Source organism: Rutidosis leptorrhynchoides, chromosome 10 (assembly GCF_046630445.1).
Source record: "Rutidosis leptorrhynchoides isolate AG116_Rl617_1_P2 chromosome 10, CSIRO_AGI_Rlap_v1, whole genome shotgun sequence".
Classification (NCBI taxonomy): Eukaryota; Viridiplantae; Streptophyta; class Magnoliopsida; order Asterales; family Asteraceae; genus Rutidosis; species Rutidosis leptorrhynchoides.
Genome location: NC_092342.1, coordinates 26,884,190 through 26,904,757, shown reverse-complemented (window position 1 = coordinate 26,904,757; position 20,568 = coordinate 26,884,190). Strand labels below are relative to the sequence as shown.

At 33.9% G+C, this 20,568-nt stretch overlaps 1 protein-coding gene and 1 pseudogene across 1 annotated transcript; one reads left to right on the top strand and one right to left on the bottom strand.

Moving 5' to 3' along the window:
• The first annotated feature begins 15,954 nt into the window (after positions 1–15,954).
• Positions 15,955–19,861, top strand: LOC139870146 (uncharacterized). Its single transcript, XM_071857993.1, has 3 exons — positions 15,955–16,094; positions 18,253–19,084; positions 19,253–19,861. Exons 1-3 carry the CDS (start codon positions 15,955–15,957, stop codon positions 19,859–19,861), a joined length of 1,581 nt encoding a protein of 526 aa, XP_071714094.1.
• LOC139873730 (small nucleolar RNA R71) lies at positions 17,776–17,889 on the bottom strand (annotated as a pseudogene).
• Positions 19,862–20,568: the final 707 nt, after the last annotated feature.

Sequence of the window (20,568 nt, the reverse complement as noted above, 5' to 3'; positions counted from 1 at the left end):
TACATGTATATACATTTTAACTGAGTCGTTAAGTCATCGTTAGTCGTTATATGTAAGTGTTGTTTTGAAACCTTTAGGTTAACGATCGTGTTAAATGTTGTTAACCCAATGTTTATAATATCAAATGAGATTTTAAATTATTATATTATCATAATATTATCATGTATGAATATCTCTTAATATGATATATATACATTAAATGTCTTTACAACGATAATCGTTACATATATGTCTCGTTTAAAAATCATTAAGTTAGTAGTCTTGTTTTTACATATGTAGTTCATTGTTAATATACTTAATGATATGTTTACTTATCATAGTATCATGTTAAGTATATATATATATCCATATATATGTCATCATATAGTTTTTACAAGTTTTAACGTTCGTGAATCACCGGTCAACTTGGGTGGTCAATTGTCTATATGAAACATATTTCAATTAATCAAGTCTTAACAAGTTTGATTGCTTAACATGTTGGAAACATTTAATCATGTAAATATCAATCTCAATTAATATATATAAACATGGAAAAGTTCGGGTCACTACAGTATAGCTAACTCCAACATTCACATATAGAGTGTCTATGGTTGTTCTGAAATATATATAGATGTGTCGACATGATAGGTCGAAACATTGTATACGTGTCTATGGTATCTCAAGATTACATAATATACAATACAAGTTGATTAAGTTATGGTTGGAATAGATTTGTTACCAATTTTCACGTAGCTAAAATGAGAAAAATTATCCAATCTTGTTTTACCCATAACTTCTTCATTTTAAATCCGTTTTGAGTGAATCAAATTGTTATGGTTTCATATTGAACTCTATTTTTTGAATCTAAACAAAAAAAGTATAGGTTTATAGTCGGAAAAATAAGTTACAAGTCATTTTTGTAAAGGTAGTCATTTCAGTCGAAAGAACGACGTCTAGATGACCATTTTAGAAAACATACTTCCACTTTGAGTTTAACCATAATTTTTGGATATAGTTTCATGTTCATAATAAAAATCTTTTTCTCAGAATAACAACTTTTAAATTAAAGTTTATCATAGTTTTTAATTAACTAACCCAAAACAGCCCGCGGTGTTACTACGACGGCGTAAATCCGATTTTACGGTGTTTTTCGTGTTTCCAGGTTTTAAATCATTAAGTTAGCATATCATATAGATATATAACATGTGTTTAGATGATTTTAAAAGTCAAGTTAGAAGGATTAACTTTTGTTTGCGAACAAGTTTAGAATTAACTAAACTATGTTCTAGTGATTACAAGTATAAACCTTCGAATAAGATAGCTTTATATGTATGAATCGAATGATGTTATGAACATCATTACTACCTTAAGTTCCTTGGATAAACCTAATGGAAAATAGAAAAATGGATCTAGCTTCAACGGATCCTTGGATGGCTCGAAGTTCTTGAAGCAGAATCGTGACACGAAAACAAGTTCAAGTAAGATCATCACTTGAAATAAGATTGTTATAGTTATAGAAATTGAACCAAAGTTTGAATATGATTATTACCTTGTATTAGAATGATAACCTACTGTAAGAAACAAAGATTTCTTGAGGTTGGATGATCACCTTACAAGATTGGAAGTGAGCTAGCAAACTTGAAAGTATTCTTGATTTTATGTAACTAGAACTTGTAGAATATATGAAGAACACTTAGAACTTGAAGATAGAACTTGAGAGAGATCAATTAGATGAAGAAAATTGAAGAATGAAAGTGTTTGTAGGTGTTTTTGGTCGTTGGTGTATGGATTAGATATAAAGGATATGTAATTTTGTTTTCATGTAAATAAGTCATGAATGATTACTCATATTTTTGTAATTTTATGAGATATTTCATGCTAGTTGCCAAATGATGGTTCCCACATGTGTTAGGTGACTCACATGGGCTACTAAGAGCTGATCATTGGAGTGTATATACCAATAGTACATACATCTAAAAGCTGTGTATTGTACGAGTACGAATACGGGTGCATACGAGTAGAATTATTGATGAAACTGAACGAGGATGTAATTGTAAGCATTTTTGTTAAGTAGAAGTATTTTGATAAGTGTATTGAAGTCTTTCAAAAGTGTATAAATACATATTAAAACACTACATGTATATACATTTTAACTGAGTCGTTAAGTCATCGTTAGTCGTTACATGTAAGTGTTGTTTTGAAACCTTTAGGTTAACGATCTTGTTAAATGTTTTTAACCCAATGTTTATAATATCAAATGAGATTTTAAATTATTATATTATCATGATATTATCATGTATGAATATCTCTTAATATGATATATATACATTAAATGTCTTTACAACGATAATCGTTACATATATGTCTCGTTTAAAAATCATTAAGTTAGTAGTCTTGTTTTTACATATGTAGTTCATTATTAATATACTTAATGATATGTTTACTTATCATAGTATCATGTTAACTATATATATATATCCATATATATGTCATCATATAGTTTTTACAAGTTTTAACGTTCGTGAATCACCGGTCAACTTGGGTGGTCAATTGTCTATATGAAACATATTTCAATTAATCAAGTCTTAACAAGTTTGATTGCTTAACATGTTGGAAACATTTAATCATGTAAATATCAATCTCAATTAATATATATAAATATGGAAAAGTTCGGGTCACTACAGTACCTACCCGTTAAATAAATTTCGTCCCGAAATTTTAAGCTGTTGAAGGTGTTGACGAATCTTCTGGAAATAGATGCGGGTATTTCTTCTTCATCTGATCTTCACGCTCCCAGGTGAACTCGGGTCCTCTACGAGCATTCCATCGAACCTTAACAATTGGTATCTTGTTTTGCTTAAGTCTTTTAACCTCACGATCCATTATTTCGACGGGTTCTTCGATGAATTGGAGTTTTTCGTTGATTTGGATTTTATCTAACGGAATAGTGAGATCTTCTTTAGCAAAACATTTCTTCAAATTCGAGACGTGGAAAGTGTTATGTACAGCCGCGAGTTGTTGAGGTAACTCAAGTCGGTAAGCTACTGGTCCGACACGATCAATAATCTTGAATGGCCCAATATACCTTGGATTTAATTTCCCTCGTTTACCAAATCGAACAACGCCTTTCCAAGGTGCAACTTTAAGCATGACCATCTCTCCAATTTCAAATTCTATATCTTTTCTTTTAATGTCAGCGTAGCTCTTTTGTCGACTTTGGGCGGTTTTCAACCGTTGTTGAATTTGGATGATCTTCTCGGTAGTTTCTTGTATAATCTCCGGACCCGTAATCTGTCTATCCCCCACTTCACTCTAACAAATCGGAGACCTGCACTTTCTACCATAAAGTGCTTCAAACGGCGCCATCTCAATGCTTGAATGGTAGCTGTTGTTGTAGGAAAATTCTGCTAACGGTAGATGTCGATCCCAACTGTTTCCGAAATCAATAACACATGCTCGTAGCATGTCTTCAAGCGTTTGTATCGTCCTTTCACTCTGCCCATCAGTTTGTGGATGATAGGCAGTACTCATGTCTAGACGAGTTCCTAATGCTTGCTGTAATGTCTGCCAGAATCTTGAAATAAATCTGCCATCCCTATCAGAGATAATAGAGATTGGTATTCCATGTCTGGAGACGACTTCCTTCAAATACAGTCGTGCTAACTTCTCCATCTTGTCATCTTCTCTTATTGGCAGGAAGTGTGCTGATTTGGTGAGACGATCAACTATTACCCAAATAGTATCAAAACCACTTGCAGTCCTTGGCAATTTAGTGATGAAATCCATGGTAATGTTTTCCCATTTCCATTCCGGGATTTCGGGTTGTTGAAGTAGACCTGATGGTTTCTGATGCTCAGCTTTGACCTTAGAACACGTCAAACATTCTCCTACGTATTTAGCAACATCGGCTTTCATACCCGGCCACCAAAAATGTTTCTTGAGATCCTTGTACATCTTTCCCGTTCCAGGATGTATTGAGTATCTAGTTTTATGAGCTTCTCTAAGTACCATTTCTCTCATATCTCTAAATTTTGGTACCCAAATCCTTTCAGCCCTATACCGGGTTCCGTCTTCCCGAATATTAAGATGCTTCTCCGATCCTTTGGGTATTTCATCCTTTAAATTTCCCTCTTTTAAAACTCCTTGTTGCGCCTCCTTTATTTGAGTAGTAAGGTTATTATGAATCATTATATTCATAGATTTTACTCGAATGGGTTCTCTGTCCTTCCTGCTCAAGGCATCGGCTACCACATTTGCCTTCCCCGGGTGGTAACGAATCTCAAAGTCATAATCATTCAACAATTCAATCCACCTACGCTGCCTCATATTCAGTTGTTTATGATTAAATATGTGTTGAAGACTTTTGTGGTCGGTATATATAATACTTTTGACCCCATATAAGTAGTGCCTCCAAGTCTTTAATGCAAAAACAACCGCGCCTAATTCCAAATCATGCGTCGTATAATTTTGTTCGTGAATCTTCAATTGTTTAGACGCATAAGCAATCACCTTCATTCGTTGCATTAATACACAACCGAGACCTTGCTTTGATGCGTCACAATAAATCACAAAATCATCATTCCCTTCAGGAAATGACAATATAGGTGCCGTAGTTAGCTTTTTCTTCAATAACTGAAACGCTTTCTCTTGTTCACCATTCCATTCAAATTTCTTCCCTTTATGCGTTAATGCAGTCAAGGGTTTTGCTATTCTGGAAAAGTCTTGGATGAACCTTCTGTAGTAACCAGCTAGTCCTAAAAACTGGCGTATGTGTTTCGGAGTTTTTGGGGTTTCCCACTTTTCAGCAGTTTCTATCTTTGCCGGATCCACCTTAATACCTTCTTTGTTCACTATGTGACCGAGGAATTGAATTTCTTCCAACCAAAATGCACACTTTGAAAACTTAGCGTACAATTCTTCCTTCCTCAATACTTCTAACACCTTTCTCAAATGTTCACCGTGTTCTTGGTCATTCTTTGAGTAAATAAGTATGTCATCAATGAAAACAATGACAAACTTGTCAAGGTATGGTCCACACACTCGGTTCATAAGGTCCATGAACACAGCTGGTGCATTAGTTAAACCAAACGGCATGACCATAAACTCGTAATGACCGTAACGTGTTCTGAAAGCAGTCTTTGGAATATCATCTTCTTTCACCCGCATTTGATGATACCCGGAACGTAAGTCAATCTTTGAATAAACAAACGAGCCTTGTAGTTGATCAAATAAGTCGTCGATTCTCGGTAGTGGGTAGCGATTCTTGATGGTAAGTTTGTTCAACTCTCGGTAGTTGATACACAACCTGAATGTACCATATTTCTTCTTGACAAACAAAACAGGAGCTCCCCACGGTGATGTGCTTGGTCGAATGAAACCACGCTCTAAAAGTTCTTGTAATTGGCTTTGCAGTTCTTTCATCTCGCTGGGTGCGAGTCTGTAAGGAGCACGAGCTATTGGTGCAGCTCCTGGTACAAGATCTATTTGAAATTCAACGGATCGATGTGGGGGTAATCCCGGTAATTCTTTCGGAAATACATCGGGAAATTCTTTTGCAATGGGAACATCATTGATGCTCTTTTCTTTAGTTTGTACTTTCTCGACGTGTGTTAGAACAGCATAGCAACCTTTTCTTATTAGTTTTTGTGCCTTCAAATTACTAATAAGATGTAGCTTCGTGTTGCCCTTTTCTCCGTACACCATTAAGGGTTTTCCTTTTTCTCGTATAATGCGAATTGCATTTTTGTAACAAACGATCTCTGCTTTCACTTCTTTCAACCAGTCCATACCGATTATCACATCAAAACTCCCTAACTCTACTGGTATCAAATCAATCTTAAATGTTTCGCTAACCAGTTTAATTTCTCGATTCCGACATATATTATCTTCTGAAATTAATTTACCATTTGCTAATTCGAGTAAAAATTTACTATCCAAAGGCGTCAATGGACAACTTAATTTAGCACAAAAATCTCTACTCATATAGCTTCTATCCGCACCCGAATCAAATAAAACGTAAGCAGATTTATTGTCAATAAGAAAAGTACCCGTAACAAGCTCCGGGTCTTCCTGTGCCTCTGCCGCATTAATATTGAAAACTCTTCCGCGGCCTTGTCCATTCGTGTTCTCCTGGTTCGGGAAATTTCTAATAATGTGGCCCGGTTTTCCACATTTATAACAAACTACATTGGCATAACTTGCTCCGACACTACTTGCTCCGCCATTACTCGTTCCGACACCATTTGTTCCTTTCGTTCTATTAACCCCTGGTCCGTAGACCTCACACTTTGCCGCGCTATGACCATTTCTTTTACACTTGTTGCAAAATTTGGTGCAGAACCCCGAGTGATACTTTTCACACCTTTGGCATAGCTGCTTCTGATTGTTGTTGTTGTTGCGGTTATTATTGTTGTTGGGATGATTGTTGTAGTTGTTATTGTTGTTGTTGTTGTTGTTGTTGTTGTTGGGCCGTTTGTTGTAGTTGCGATTGATGTTACGATTGTTGGGATAATTGTTGCGATTATTGTTGTAATTGCTGTTGTTGTTGTATTGGTGATTCTTATCATCGTTTTCCTCCCACTTTCTTTTGACTTGCTTCACATTGGCCTCTTCAGCAGTCTGTTCTTTAATTCTTTATTCAATCTGGTTCACTAGTTTATGAGCCATTCTACATGCCTGTTGTATGGAGGCGGGCTCGTGTGAACTTATATCTTCTTGGATTCTTTCCGGTAATCCTTTCATAAACGCGTCGATCTTCTCTTCCTCATCTTCAAATGCTCCCGGACACAATAGGCACAATTCTGTGAATCGTCTTTCGTACGTGGTAATATCAAATCCTTGGGTTCGTAACCCTCTAAGTTCTGTCTTGAGCTTATTGACCTCGGTTCTGGGACGGTACTTCTCGTTCATCAAGTGCTTGAATGCTGACCACGGTAGTGCGTACGCATCGTCTTGTCCCACTTGCTCTAGATAGGTATTCCACCATGTTAACGCAGAACCTGTGAAGGTATGCGTAGCGTACTTTACTTTGTCCTCTTCAGTACACTTACTTATGGCAAACACCGATTCGACCTTCTCGGTCCACCGTTTCAATCCGATCGGTCCTTCGGTTCCATCAAATTCCAAAGGTTTGCAGGCAGTGAATTCTTTGTAGGTGCATCCTACACGATTTCCTGTACTGCTAGATCCAAGGTTATTGTTGGTATGTAGTGCAGCCTGTACTACGGCTATGTTTGAAGCTAGAAAAGTACGGAATTCCTCTTCATTCATATTCACGGTGTGTCGAGTAGTCGGTGCCATTTCCTTCAAAATAGTCAAATGGAACAAGTTAATCATACAGAATATTAAGAGTAGTTAATAGTATTTCGTAGCATAATATGAACTCATTTATAAAAGCTTTTTCTTCATATTAGCGTTTTATAAGTTTAAATTCGGGTAGTACCTACCCGTTAAGTTCATACTTAGTAGCTAATATACAATTCAACTACTACAATTCTATATGAAAAACTGATTATAATAATATTTCGCGTTCAAACTTTTACACAATATTTTACAAACTTACAATACCGCTTATTTTACATATAGCATGAAATATAGCACACAATAAATTTGATACAAGATGGTTGTGAAGATAATTCTAGCTAGTACACAAGTCGTTCAGCAAAGGCAATAAAGACACGTAATTCATACGTCCAGAAACAAGTCATGCATTCTGGTTTTACTAGGACTACTTCCCATCCTTGGTCTTGTGGAACATAACCGTTATGGCCGTTGATAAGACAGCGTGTTGTAACGTTGTCAAAGGGACGAGGGTTACGTAATGTCCAACAGTCCCGTAACAATCTAAAAACCTCATTTCTTACCCCAATTACCGACTCCGTCACTTGTGGGAATGTTTTGTTTAATAGTTGTAGCCCGATGTTCTTGTTCTCACTTTCGTGAGAAGCGAACATTACTAATCCGTAAGCATAACATGCTTCTTTATGTTGCATGTTAGCCACTTTTTCTAAATCACGAAGTCCAATATTCGGATATATTGAGTCAAAATAATTTCTTAACCCATTGCGTAAAATAGCATTTGGGTTCCCCGCAATATATGCGTCAAAGTAAACATATCGTAACTTATGGATTTCCCAATGTGATATTCCCCATCTTTCAAACGAAAGCCTTTTATAAACCAAGGCATTCTTGGAACGTTCTTCGAATGTCTTACAAACTGATCTCGCCTTAAATAGTTGTGCCGAAGAATTCTGACCGACTCTAGACAAGATTTCATCAATCATGTCTCCGGGTAGGTCTCTTAAAATATTGGGTTGTCTATCCATTTTGTGTTTTTATACTGTAAAATAGATAAGAGTTAGATTCATAAAAAAAATACTTATTAATACAAGCAATTTTTACATATATCATAAAGCATAAGCACACTATATTACATATATTACACCACACGAATACAACTATCTTATTCCGACGCGCTTGTTTCTTCTTCTTTGGTTTTGGTTCGTTTTGCCAAGTTTCTAGGGATATATGATGTTCCCCTAATACGAACCGTCGTTTTCCACATTGGTTTAGAAAAACCTGGTGGTTTAGAGGTTCCCGGGTCATTGTTACAACTTAAGGACTTCGGGGGTTGACGATACATATAAAGTTCATCGGGGTTGGAATTAGATTTCTCTATTTTTATGCCCTTTCCCTTATTATTTTCTTTTGCCTTTTTAAATTCAGTTGGGGTAATTTCTATAACATCATCGGAATTCTCGTCGGAATCCGATTCATCGGAGAATTGGTAATCCTCCCAATATTTTGCTTCCTTGGCGGAAACACCATTGACCATAATTAACCTTGGTCGGTTGGTTGAGGATTTTCTTTTACTTAACCGTTTTATTATTTCCCCCACCGGTTCTATTTCTTCATCCGGTTCCGATTCTTCTTCCGGTTCCGACTCTTCTTCCGGTTCCGACTCTTCTTCCGGTTCCTCTTCGGGAACTTGTGAATCAGTCAACGAATCATTCCAATTTACATTTGACTCTTCATTATTATTAGGTGAGTCAATGGGACTTGTTCTAGAGGTAGACATCTATCACATAATATCAAACGCGTTAAGAGATTAATATATCACATAATATTCACATGTTAAAAATATATAGTTTCCAACAAAATTTGTTAAGCAATCATTTTTCAAGTAAACACGGTCGAAGTCCAGACTCACTAATGCATCCTAACAAACTCGATAAGACACACTAATGCAAAATTCTGGTTCTCTAAGACCAACGCTCGGATACCAACTGAAATGTCCCGTTCTTATTGATTAAAAACGTTCCATATTAATTGATTTCGTTGCGAGGTTTTGACCTCTATATGAGACGTTTTTCAAAGACTGCATTCATTTTTAAAACAAACCATAACCTTTATTTCATAAATAAAGGTTTAAAAAGCTTTACGTAGATTATCAAATAATGATAATCTAAAATATCCTGTTTACACACGACCATTACATAATGGTTTACAATACAAATATGTTACAATAAAATAAGTTTCTTGAATGCAGTTTTTACACAATATCATACAAGCATGGACTCCAAATCTCGTCCTTATTTAAGTATGCGACAGCGGAAGCTCTTAGTATTCACCTGAGAATAAACATGCTTTAAACGTCAACAAAAATGTTGGTGAGTTATAGGTTTAACCTATATATATCAAATCGTAACAATAGACCACAAGATTTCATATTTCAATACACATCCCATACATAGAGATAAAAATCATTCATATGGTGAACACCTGGTAACCGACATTAACAAGATGCATATATAAGAATATCCCCATCATTCCGGGACACCCTTCGGATATGATATAAATTTCGAAGTACTAAAGCATCCGGTACTTTGGATGGGGTTTGTTAAGCCCAATAGATCTATCTTTAGGATTCGCGTCAATTAGGGTGTCTGTTCCCTAATTCTTAGATTACCAGACTTAATAAAAAGGGGCATATTCGATTTCGATAATTCAACCATAGAATGTAGTTTCACGTACTTGTGTCTATTTTGTAAATCATTTATAAAACCTGCATGTATTCTCATCCCAAAAATATTAGATTTTAAAAGTGGGACTATAACTCACTTTCACAGATTTTTACTTCGTCGGGAAGTAAGATTTGGCCACTGGTTGATTCACGAACCTATAACAATATATACATATATATCAAAGTATGTTCAAAATATATTTACAACACTTTTAATATATTTTGATATTTTAAGTTTATTAAGTCAGCTGTCCTCGTTAGTAACCTACAACTAGTTGTCCACAGTTAGATGTACAGAAATAAATCGATAAATATTATCTTGAATCAATCCACGACCCAGTGTATACGTATCTCAGTATTGATCACAACTCAAACTATATATATTTTGGAATCAACCTCAACCCTGTATAGCTAACTCCAACATTCACATATAGAGTGTCTATGGTTGTTCCGAAATATATATAGATGTGTCGACATGATAGGTCGAAACATTGTATACGTGTCTATGGTATCTCAAGATTACATAATATACAATACAAGTTGATTAAGTTATGGTTGGAATAGATTTGTTACCAATTTTCACGTAGCTAAAATGAGAAAAATTATCCAATCTTGTTTTACCCATAACTTCTTCATTTTAAATCCGTTTTGAGTGAATCAAATTGCTATGGTTTCATATTGAACTCTATTTTATGAATCTAAACAGAAAAAGTATAGGTTTATAGTCGTAAAAATAAGTTACAAGTCGTTTTTGTAAAGGTAGTCATTTCAGTCGAAAGAACGACGTCTAGATGACCATTTTAGAAAACATACTTCCACTTTGAGTTTAACCATAATTTTTAGATATAGTTTCATGTTCATAATAAAAATCATTTTCTCAGAATAACAACTTTTAAATTAAAGTTTATCATAGTTTTTAATTAACTAACCCAAAACAGCCCGCGGTGTTACTACGACGGCGTAAATTCGGTTTTACGGTGTTTTTCGTGTTTCCAGGTTTTAAATCATTAAGTTAGCATATCATATAGATATAGAACATGTGTTTAGTTGATTTTAAAAGTCAAGTTAGAAGGATTAACTTTTGTTTGCGAACAAGTTTAGAATTAACTAAACTATGTTCTAGTGATTACATGTATAAACCTTCGAATAAGATAGCTTTATATGTATGAATCGAATGATGTTATGAACATCATTACTACCTTAAGTTCCTTGGATAAACCTAATGGAAAATAAAAAAATGGATCTAGCTTCAACGGATTCTTGGATGGCTCGAAGTTCTTGAAGGAGAATCGTGACACGAAAACAAGTTCAAGTAAGATCATCACTTGAAATAAGATTGTTATAGTTATAGAAATTGAACCAAAGTTTGAATATGATTATTACCTTGTATTAGAATGATAACCTACTGTAAGAAACAAAGATTTCTTGAGGTTGGATGATCACCTTACAAGATTGGAAGTGAGCTAGCAAACTTGAAAGTATTCTTGATTTTATGTAACTAGAACTTGTAGAATATATGAAGAACACTTAGAACTTGAAGATAGAACTTGAGAGAGATCAATTAGATGAAGAAAATTGAAGAATGAAAGTGTTTGTAGGTGTTTTTGGTCGTTGGTGTATGGATTAGATATAAAGGATATGTAATTTTGTTTTCATGTAAATAAGTCATGAATGATTACTCATATTTTTGTAATTTTATGAGATATTTCATGCTAGTTGCCAAATGATGGTTCCCACATGTGTTAGGTGACTCACATGGGCTGCTAAGAGCTGATCATTGGAGTGTATATACCAATAGTACATACATCTAAAAACTGTGTATTGTACGAGTACGAATACGGGTGCATACGAGTAGAATTGTTGATGAAACTGAACGAGGATGTAATTGTAAGCATTTTTGTTAAGTAGAAGTATTTTGATAAGTGTATTGAAGTCTTTCAAAAGTGTATAAATACATATTAAAACACTACATGTATATACATTTTAACTGAGTCGTTAAGTCATCGTTAGTCGTTACATGTAAGTGTTGTTTTGAAACCTTTAGGTTAACGATCTTGGTAAATGTTTTTAACCCAATGTTTATAATATCAAATGAGATTTTAAATTATTATATTATCATGATATTATCATGTATGAATATCTCTTAATATGATATATATATACATTAAATGTCTTTACAACGATAATCGTTACATATATGTCTCGTTTAAAAATCATTAAGTTAGTAGTCTTGTTTTTACATATGTAGTTCATTATTAATATACTTAATGATATGTTTACTTATCATAGTATCATGTTAACTATATATATATCCATATATATGTCATCATATAGTTTTTACAAGTTTTAACGTTCGTGAATCACCGGTCAACTTGGGTGGTCAATTGTCTATATGAAACATATTTCAATTAATCAAGTCTTAACAAGTTTGATTGCTTAACATGTTGGAAACATTTAATCATGTAAATATCAATCTCAATTAATATATATAAACATGGAAAAGTTCGGGTCACTACAATTGACACCCAACAACAAAACTTTGAAATTATAATGTTAAAATTTTGATAATAATACAAGTGAGATGAGATGATAAACACGAATAATAAGATGATAACGATTTCGATTATGAGATAGTTAAGATGATGATGTTTATTGTTAAAGAAGAGGAAGGATGACGATGAGATGTGGTTTCATGAAGACGATGATGAATGAATTATGATAACGTGATTAGGAGATGATGCACGATGATAAGTAATATAATGATGATGACACAAGGATGATGATGATGATGATTATGATACATGATGTTTGAAGATTCGGTATAAGATAGTAGTTAGGACGATTATGTTTTAAGTTTAAAAAGGAAATTGAAACTGAATTAAAGTGGGTTGAAAATAATTAGGATACATGTAAAATCAGAAAAGTAAGACAGAAAGAATGGTTAAGGATGTTATTGAGTTAGCGGGACATCGCGGGTTCAAACCCGGACTTGAGCATTTTTTTAGGGCTACTCCTTTGAGGTAGTTACTTATCTATTCATTTATTTATTTATTATTATTATTATTATTATTATTATTATTATTATTATTATTATTATTATTATTATCATAAGTATTAGTATTATTGTTAATATTCCATATAACTATATATAAATCATATTAACATTACTTATATAAAAACTTACCTACAACAAATTAGATATATTTTTTATATAATCCTAAATATATATAGATATTTGTATAACTATATTAATCACTTTAAATATATATACAAGATAAATACATAAAATATATAATTTAAGATATAACATAAAGTATATGTTTTTAAATAAAATCTAGTATAAATCTTGTATAACTATAAAATATATATAAATAATATACAGTAATAAATGAAATTATGATATTACCATCATATATTTTAATAGAAATGCAATTAATATAGGTTCGTGAATCCGAGACCAAACCACACTTGTTCAATGTCGTCATATGTATTTTTACTACAAAATACAGTATGGTGAGTTCATTTGCTCCCTTTTACTCTTTACATTTTTGGGACTGAGAATACATGCGCTATTTTTACAACTGCTTTATTAAATGCTTTTGAAATATATTTTGAACTGCGAATACATGAAATGCTTTTATAAATGTTCGACGAGATAGACACAAGCAAAACATTCCTCGAATGAATTATTATGCAGACGAAAGTTCTGTGGATTATTATTGAATTAGTTGGACGTGATAATTGCCACTAATTGTTATGAATATTTCCCCTTGATTATTATTGCTTGGTAACCTAAGAATTAGAATCGGGTATGGCCCTAATTCACACGAATCCTAAAGGTAGCTACCGGGTTTAACACCCCCACCCAGAATGTTCACTAGACGGAAGAGCTAGTGGGCGTGGTGTTTAGTACTTCGAGGTTTATATATTATACAGACGAGATGTTCTGTTTTGGGGATATTATTTATGCGCATTATATATTAAGGTCGGTTACCAAGCCAAGCAATGAATGAAAAGTGAATGTTATGTATCGAGAGAATGATTTTATACACAGGTTATGTGTATGATATTTTGTACACGAGATATGTGTACGGTTACTAAGATTTATGAAAATGGTTTCGTACACGAGAAAGGTGTACTGTATTTGAAAGATATCGCATGTACATTACAGGTGGGTATAGGATTCGGGCCCATTTGTACCATGCAACATTTAAATCTTGTGGTCTATCAAAATGATGAATTTTATTGTTTTATGATAAACCTATGAACTCACCAACCTTTTGGTTGACACTTGAAAGCATGTTTATTCTCTGGTATGAAAGAAATCTTCCGCTGTGCATTTGCTCATTTTAAAGACATTACTTGGAGTCGATCATCGCAATGAGACCAGATGTTGGTGACTTCGTCCAGATGGATTAGGACGAGGTATGACATGTCGATTCACGAACAACTGTTTGTAAATAAATATATATATATATACACATAAATTTTATACATAAGTAATATTATATATATTGTAATATATATATATATATATATATATATATATATAATTAAATATTAAAGATTCAATAAATTATATGTTTGATAGATAAGATATAATAAAGGGTAATGTATTATATATAACTACAAGTTAAAGTATATATATACATATGAAATTTGATAAGTATAAGTTGATATACTATTATTATTGTTAATATTATTATTATCAATAAGATTAATATTATTATAACTAAAAATATTATTAGTATCACCAATAAGTTTACTATTACCATTTATATTATTATTATCATTATTAGTAAATAAAATTTTTATTATTGTTAGTATTAATGATATCATATTAATATTTTTCATTCATCATTATTAGTCTTTATTAGTAATATTATTAGTAATATTATTATTAGTATTATTAATATTGTTATCATTTTTATCATCATTATTATTAAACTTATTGAAATTATACTTATTGTTATTATTACTATCATCATATTATTATTATTAATTTAAATTGTATTATTATTATTATCTTATAAATGATATTATGAATATTATCATTAATTATTATCATTTTTAAATATCATCATTATTAGTATTATTTTTATAAATATTATTACTATCAGAAATTAGTTATTTTTTTTTACATTAATACTATTATTATTAGTATCTTTGATGTTAATTAATATAATTACAATTATAAATTCATTATTTACTAATATCATTAAAAAAAGAAAAAAAAAGAAATCGTGTACATAGAATTGGAAAAGCAGTGTTTGTTTCAGGTCTCTTTCCAACTATAGATGATTGTTAAATTCGTACAATTAAGATTCTATCTTCATAGCAAAAATTCAAAGTCTGTTAGAAATAAATTCAACCTATTTATTTTTTTTGTATTTTATTTTTCTGTGCAAGATTGAAATCGATTCCTTTGTCAATACAAAACGAAAACTTGGTCATATCATTTGTACTACTAATTACCATCAATATAAAGTGCCATAAACTTCTGCAAATCGAAATGGAGAATTAAAACTCAAGAAAAAAGCTCGATATACCCTGTTCTTCAACTTTTTGGCAAAAAACTCGATTTCGAATCAAATTTTAAAATGTAAAAATGCAGCTGTGTTTGGAATCTGATACTCAAACTACCTGCAAGTTTTTAATTTCCAATTCCTTGTATTGATTTTCAATTTGCAAGTCAAAGTTTTGGATTAAAAAAAGTCAACAAGTGTTCTTGGATCAAATTCGATTTCATGTTTCTGTTTTAGGATCAATTGATGCTTTAAAAAGTTTCTAGTAATGGTTTGAAATTGATCGGGTCGTAAACGCCGATCATTATCGATGTTAAGAGGTGGATATTACGTGTATATTTGAGGTTTAGAAAGTTATTTCATGAGGTTTTTATAACGAGTAACGATTTGGGACGAGAACGCGAAAACGGGGGTTAAAAACAAGAAAAAATGAAAAAACTGAAGCCCAGCCGCAAGGAGGCGGCTGGGGGGCGCAAGGAGGCGCCTGAGGGGTGCCAAAAAATCAGTCAGGTGGAAAGCTGGCAAAAGGAGGCGGCTGGTTTTTGCGGTTGGGCGCATGTAGGCGCCCGGTGAGAGTAATTTGCGGCTGGAACTATTTTTGGATAGAATTTAAGGCCGAATTTGAGGGATTTAATGCTTGGGGGTTACCCTACTTCACCCCTATATAATGGAAACCCTAGGCTATGAATTTATATCATCTTCCATCAGTTTTTAGAGCATCAAACACACAAAAACACACCATTAATCATCATCAAATCAAGATTCAAGCTAGGTTTCAAGGAGTGTTCTTCATGCAACTTCAAGAAGTAACCATGATCATCATCACCAACATGCTTGGCTAGTTTCTTTCACTTTATTCCTTGCATGAACAATTATTGTATGTTTAGTTTTTCATTTACTTATGTGATTCTTGAATTTGTAATCCTTATGTCTTTTGGTTTATAATTTCATTGAATCTTTTGAATTATCATTTAATGCAAGTTTGAAAGTTATTGATTGTTGCAAGACAAGTGATTGATATTTAACATCTTGTGCTTAATCCAACCTAGTTACAATTTAGTATAGGGATAAAGACAACGTGTGTAGGTAGCATTGCTTGTGCCCAAGATAATCATAAATTGGAAAACTAAAGAAGTCTTGTCTATGAGATTTAGTTGATAATTTGATAACATAAGGATTTGTTGAACTAATGCATGCATAATTGGGATTGTCAAGGAATAAAGACTTCCATCCAATTGATTACAACCTTTTCGTTTAGTTCATTGTTTATGCTTTTGAATACTCAAAATTTACATTTGCCTAGTAATTGTTAATCTAGTTTTTACTTTAGTTAATTTTAGTTAATCACAAACAAACAAATCCTGAAATTGCTTGCTAGTTGACCATAGCTCCCCGTGGAACGAATCCTGCTTACCCTATCTAAAGTAGAGTAATTAGGCTATTTTTGACCGGCCCTTCGACACCGATCAAATTTTGGCGCCGCTGCCGGGGAAGTGTGCGCTTGATTGCAAGCTCTTATTTTATTGCTTTCGTGTTAAATTAGAAAAACCATAAAAATAATAAAACCAATAAAAATCCAAAAATAGTGTTTTGCTTATTTTGTTTTTGTCAGTTTTACGCTCGGTGTTTTTGTTTTTGTTGAAGTGCAGGTTAGTGTATGCAAACTCGGAGTTTGGGAGATCAAAATCTTAAGCCTTTAGACCCGGAAATCGAGAAATCTGCAAAAGCTAATCGAAAAGCTACAAGAATCTTAAAGGGTTCGACAGTGGCTTCAGCATTCACTCAACCACAGTTAGAGACACATCCGATTGTTCCACCAAACTCTCCTAAATCAGAGTCTGACACTGAAGATGAAGTTTTTGATCAACGAGACGAGATGGCCAAACGACCAAGATGAGTAGACACCTACTACCAACCGGGTGATTTTGAGGATCATTCACCCATTGTTTATCCTGCACCGGCAGGAGGAAACAACCGACGATTTGAGGTCCGACCTCAACTCATTTTGATCTTGCCAACCTACCGAGGTATGGCTAATGAGGAACCATATGAACACATCACTGAATTTAATGGGATATGTGCTACTAATCAGGTAAACGGTTTCACTGATGATGAGGTACGTCTTCGATTATTTCCTTATTCACTTAAGGATAAGGCAAAAAGATGGTTTCTCTCCTTGCCCGCCCGGAGTATTAATACTTGGGCGGAAATGAAAAAACGATTTTTAGAAGAATTTTACCCCATAAGTAAAACTTCAGACATGCGTACGTAAATAAAATCTTTTAAACAATTACCGGGTGAATTATTTCATGAAGCGTATGAACGTCTGAAGGAGTTACTTAGGGCATGCCCACACCATGAGATACCCAAGTGGGAATTGGTTAAAGTTTTCTATGATAGTTTAGATTCCCAAAACAGACAGTTTCTTTTGGCGGCTAGTGGTGGGGCATTCTTAACTCGGTCTAGTGATGATGAATGGACGTTCTTCGAACAGTTAAGCAAGGGTTCAAAAACCCAAGCTTCGGTTGATCGTAAACAACCTAGTACATCCCGAGTGAATCATGTTTCTGATTCGGGTGGTTCATCTAGGAACTTAGAGCAGGAATTTGATGATTTGAAAATGCTTATATTTAACAACCCAAACCAGGGTCTTGCTTGTAATGTTTCGCAGGTTCAGGAAGTATGTGAGATTTGTGGAGATCCTTCTCACTTTGCATATGGATGTAGAAATGGGATTCCACCGGTAAATCAGCACATAGTGGAAGAACAAGTTAACGAGGTTCAGGGACGGAGATATGATCCATACTCCAACACGTATAATCCGGGTTGGAGAAATCATCCTAATTTCAGTTGGAGCAATAACAACGCTCTGAATGCTAACCAAGGGAACCAACTTAGACCACAAAACAACTTTCAAAACCAGGGTAACTTTCAGAACCAAGGCAACTACCAAAAAAACTATCAAAATCCTTATCCCAACAACCGAAACCAAAACCAAAATAATTATCAAAACCAAGGCCAAAACCAAAACCAAAATCAAAACAGTACTTCAACTAATCAGCTATCTAGCCCGGATGCTAAGATGGATGCGTTCATCTCCGAAATGCGAAAAATGATAGAAGTGCAAAACAAGTCAATTGGTGCGTTGGCTAAGGAGATTGGTAATGTAGCGGAGAGTAAGAGAAATCGGGAGCCGGGTACCATACCGAGTTATACGGTGTTAAATCCAAATCATAAGGACTCTGGAAAAGGACATAGTGTAAACATGGTAGGCACCTTGCATAGTGGAAAGAAGTATGACAACAAGGTTGGTGAGAAAGAGGTAGCTCAACGCGATGCAAGTAAGTCTCCTATCGTTCTTGATGAGGAGGATGAGGTAAGTGAAAATATTAACCATGGGAAGGGGGTGAAAAATAAAGAACCCATCTTTAACGAAATTGGGAAATCAGACATGGAAACTAATACCATTCCATTCCCCGAGGCTTTGGAGTCTCCAAACCAATTCCCTTATGGGAAAAAAGGATCAAAAACGGATGATATGTGGGAGACATTTAAACAAGTAAAAATAAATATTCCACTTATTGATGCAATCAAACAAATTCCAGCATATGCTAAGTTTTTAAAAGATTTGTGTGTTCAAAAGCGTAAACTCAACGCATCATTGCCCAAAAAGGTAAAATTAACTGAAAAAGTGAGTGCTGTAATTTCGGGTTCACTTCCACCTAAGTTTAAGGACCCGGGGACACCATTAATTTCAGTTACGGTGGGTAATGTTAATGTCAAAAAGGCTTTGTTGGACTTAGGGGCTAGTATTAACATACTTCCATCGAGCCTTGTTGACCAATACGAGTTGGGAACTTTAAAACATACAGATATTCTCATCCAACTTGCGGATCGGTCAATGAGAACTCCACGGGGTATGTTGGAAAATGTGATTGTGAAAGTGGAAGACTTTTATTACCCGGTAGATTTTATAGTTATGGACACAGAGACCACTTTTAGGGAGACCCAACCGACGATCATTCTTGATCGTCTATTTTTGGCCACAATTGATGCTCTTATCAATTGTAGAACCGGGGTTATGGACATTTCTTTTGGTAATAAGAGATCACGAATTAATATTTTTAATTCATTACATACACCGGATGTCCAGGATTGTTTTTTGTTGGATACTAACCATGAACAGGTTCAAAAGTATGCACCAGATGTGAAAGAGAAAGAGGAGGTAAGGAAATCTAGTGAAGAGGGTATGACAAGTGAATTCATGGAATCTCAAATAAGAACTAATGCAGAAATTTTGATGAGTCAACAAGAGTTGATACAAAATCTTGAGTGAGAATTGAAAAATCTAAGTCAAGTTCTTGAAACCAAGTTAAGTTCATCTATTAGCACCACTTTTTCATTACCGATAAAAGAAACCGTGATGGCAGTATCCACATTTGTGGGGGTAGATGAAAAAATTTCTAAATTTAAAGAGGATGAACATTTGGTAACCCCGAAAATGATTAGACCCTACCGACCACCATCAATGAGAAAATCAAATGAACGTGTATCTAGTGATAACAAAATGGATAATTTTTATGTTCCGAATGGGCTTGTTGATACACTTGAAAAGTCTGAAGAATCCGATGGAGGAGTAGTCAAAGTAAGTGGGGGAACCATAGAAAAACTTGTTGAAAGGTTTGAAGGTCGCAAGATCAAAGTGAATAAGAATATGAAGGTGAATTCTCAAGTTAATTATGAGGTGTCTTCAAATTTAGAGGATCTTGAAGGGCCTAAGTGTGGGAGAGACGAGGAAAATCCACCACGTATTTTTGTGAGATCGCATAATAAGGTAGAGGAAGATAAGGATGACCAGGTGCTTGTTCGTTCTATGAGAAAATTACATAGACAGGTCCATGATGCTAGGATTAGAGGAGATGAAAGTTTGAGTAACCGTCTTGTGTGTAATTTGTCTCCTAAAGAAAAAGGAAAATTGTTTGAGTTAATGCATGTGGCAAAGGAGAATGATGTGTGGTTGGATTCTAAGTTGAGGAAAGTTAG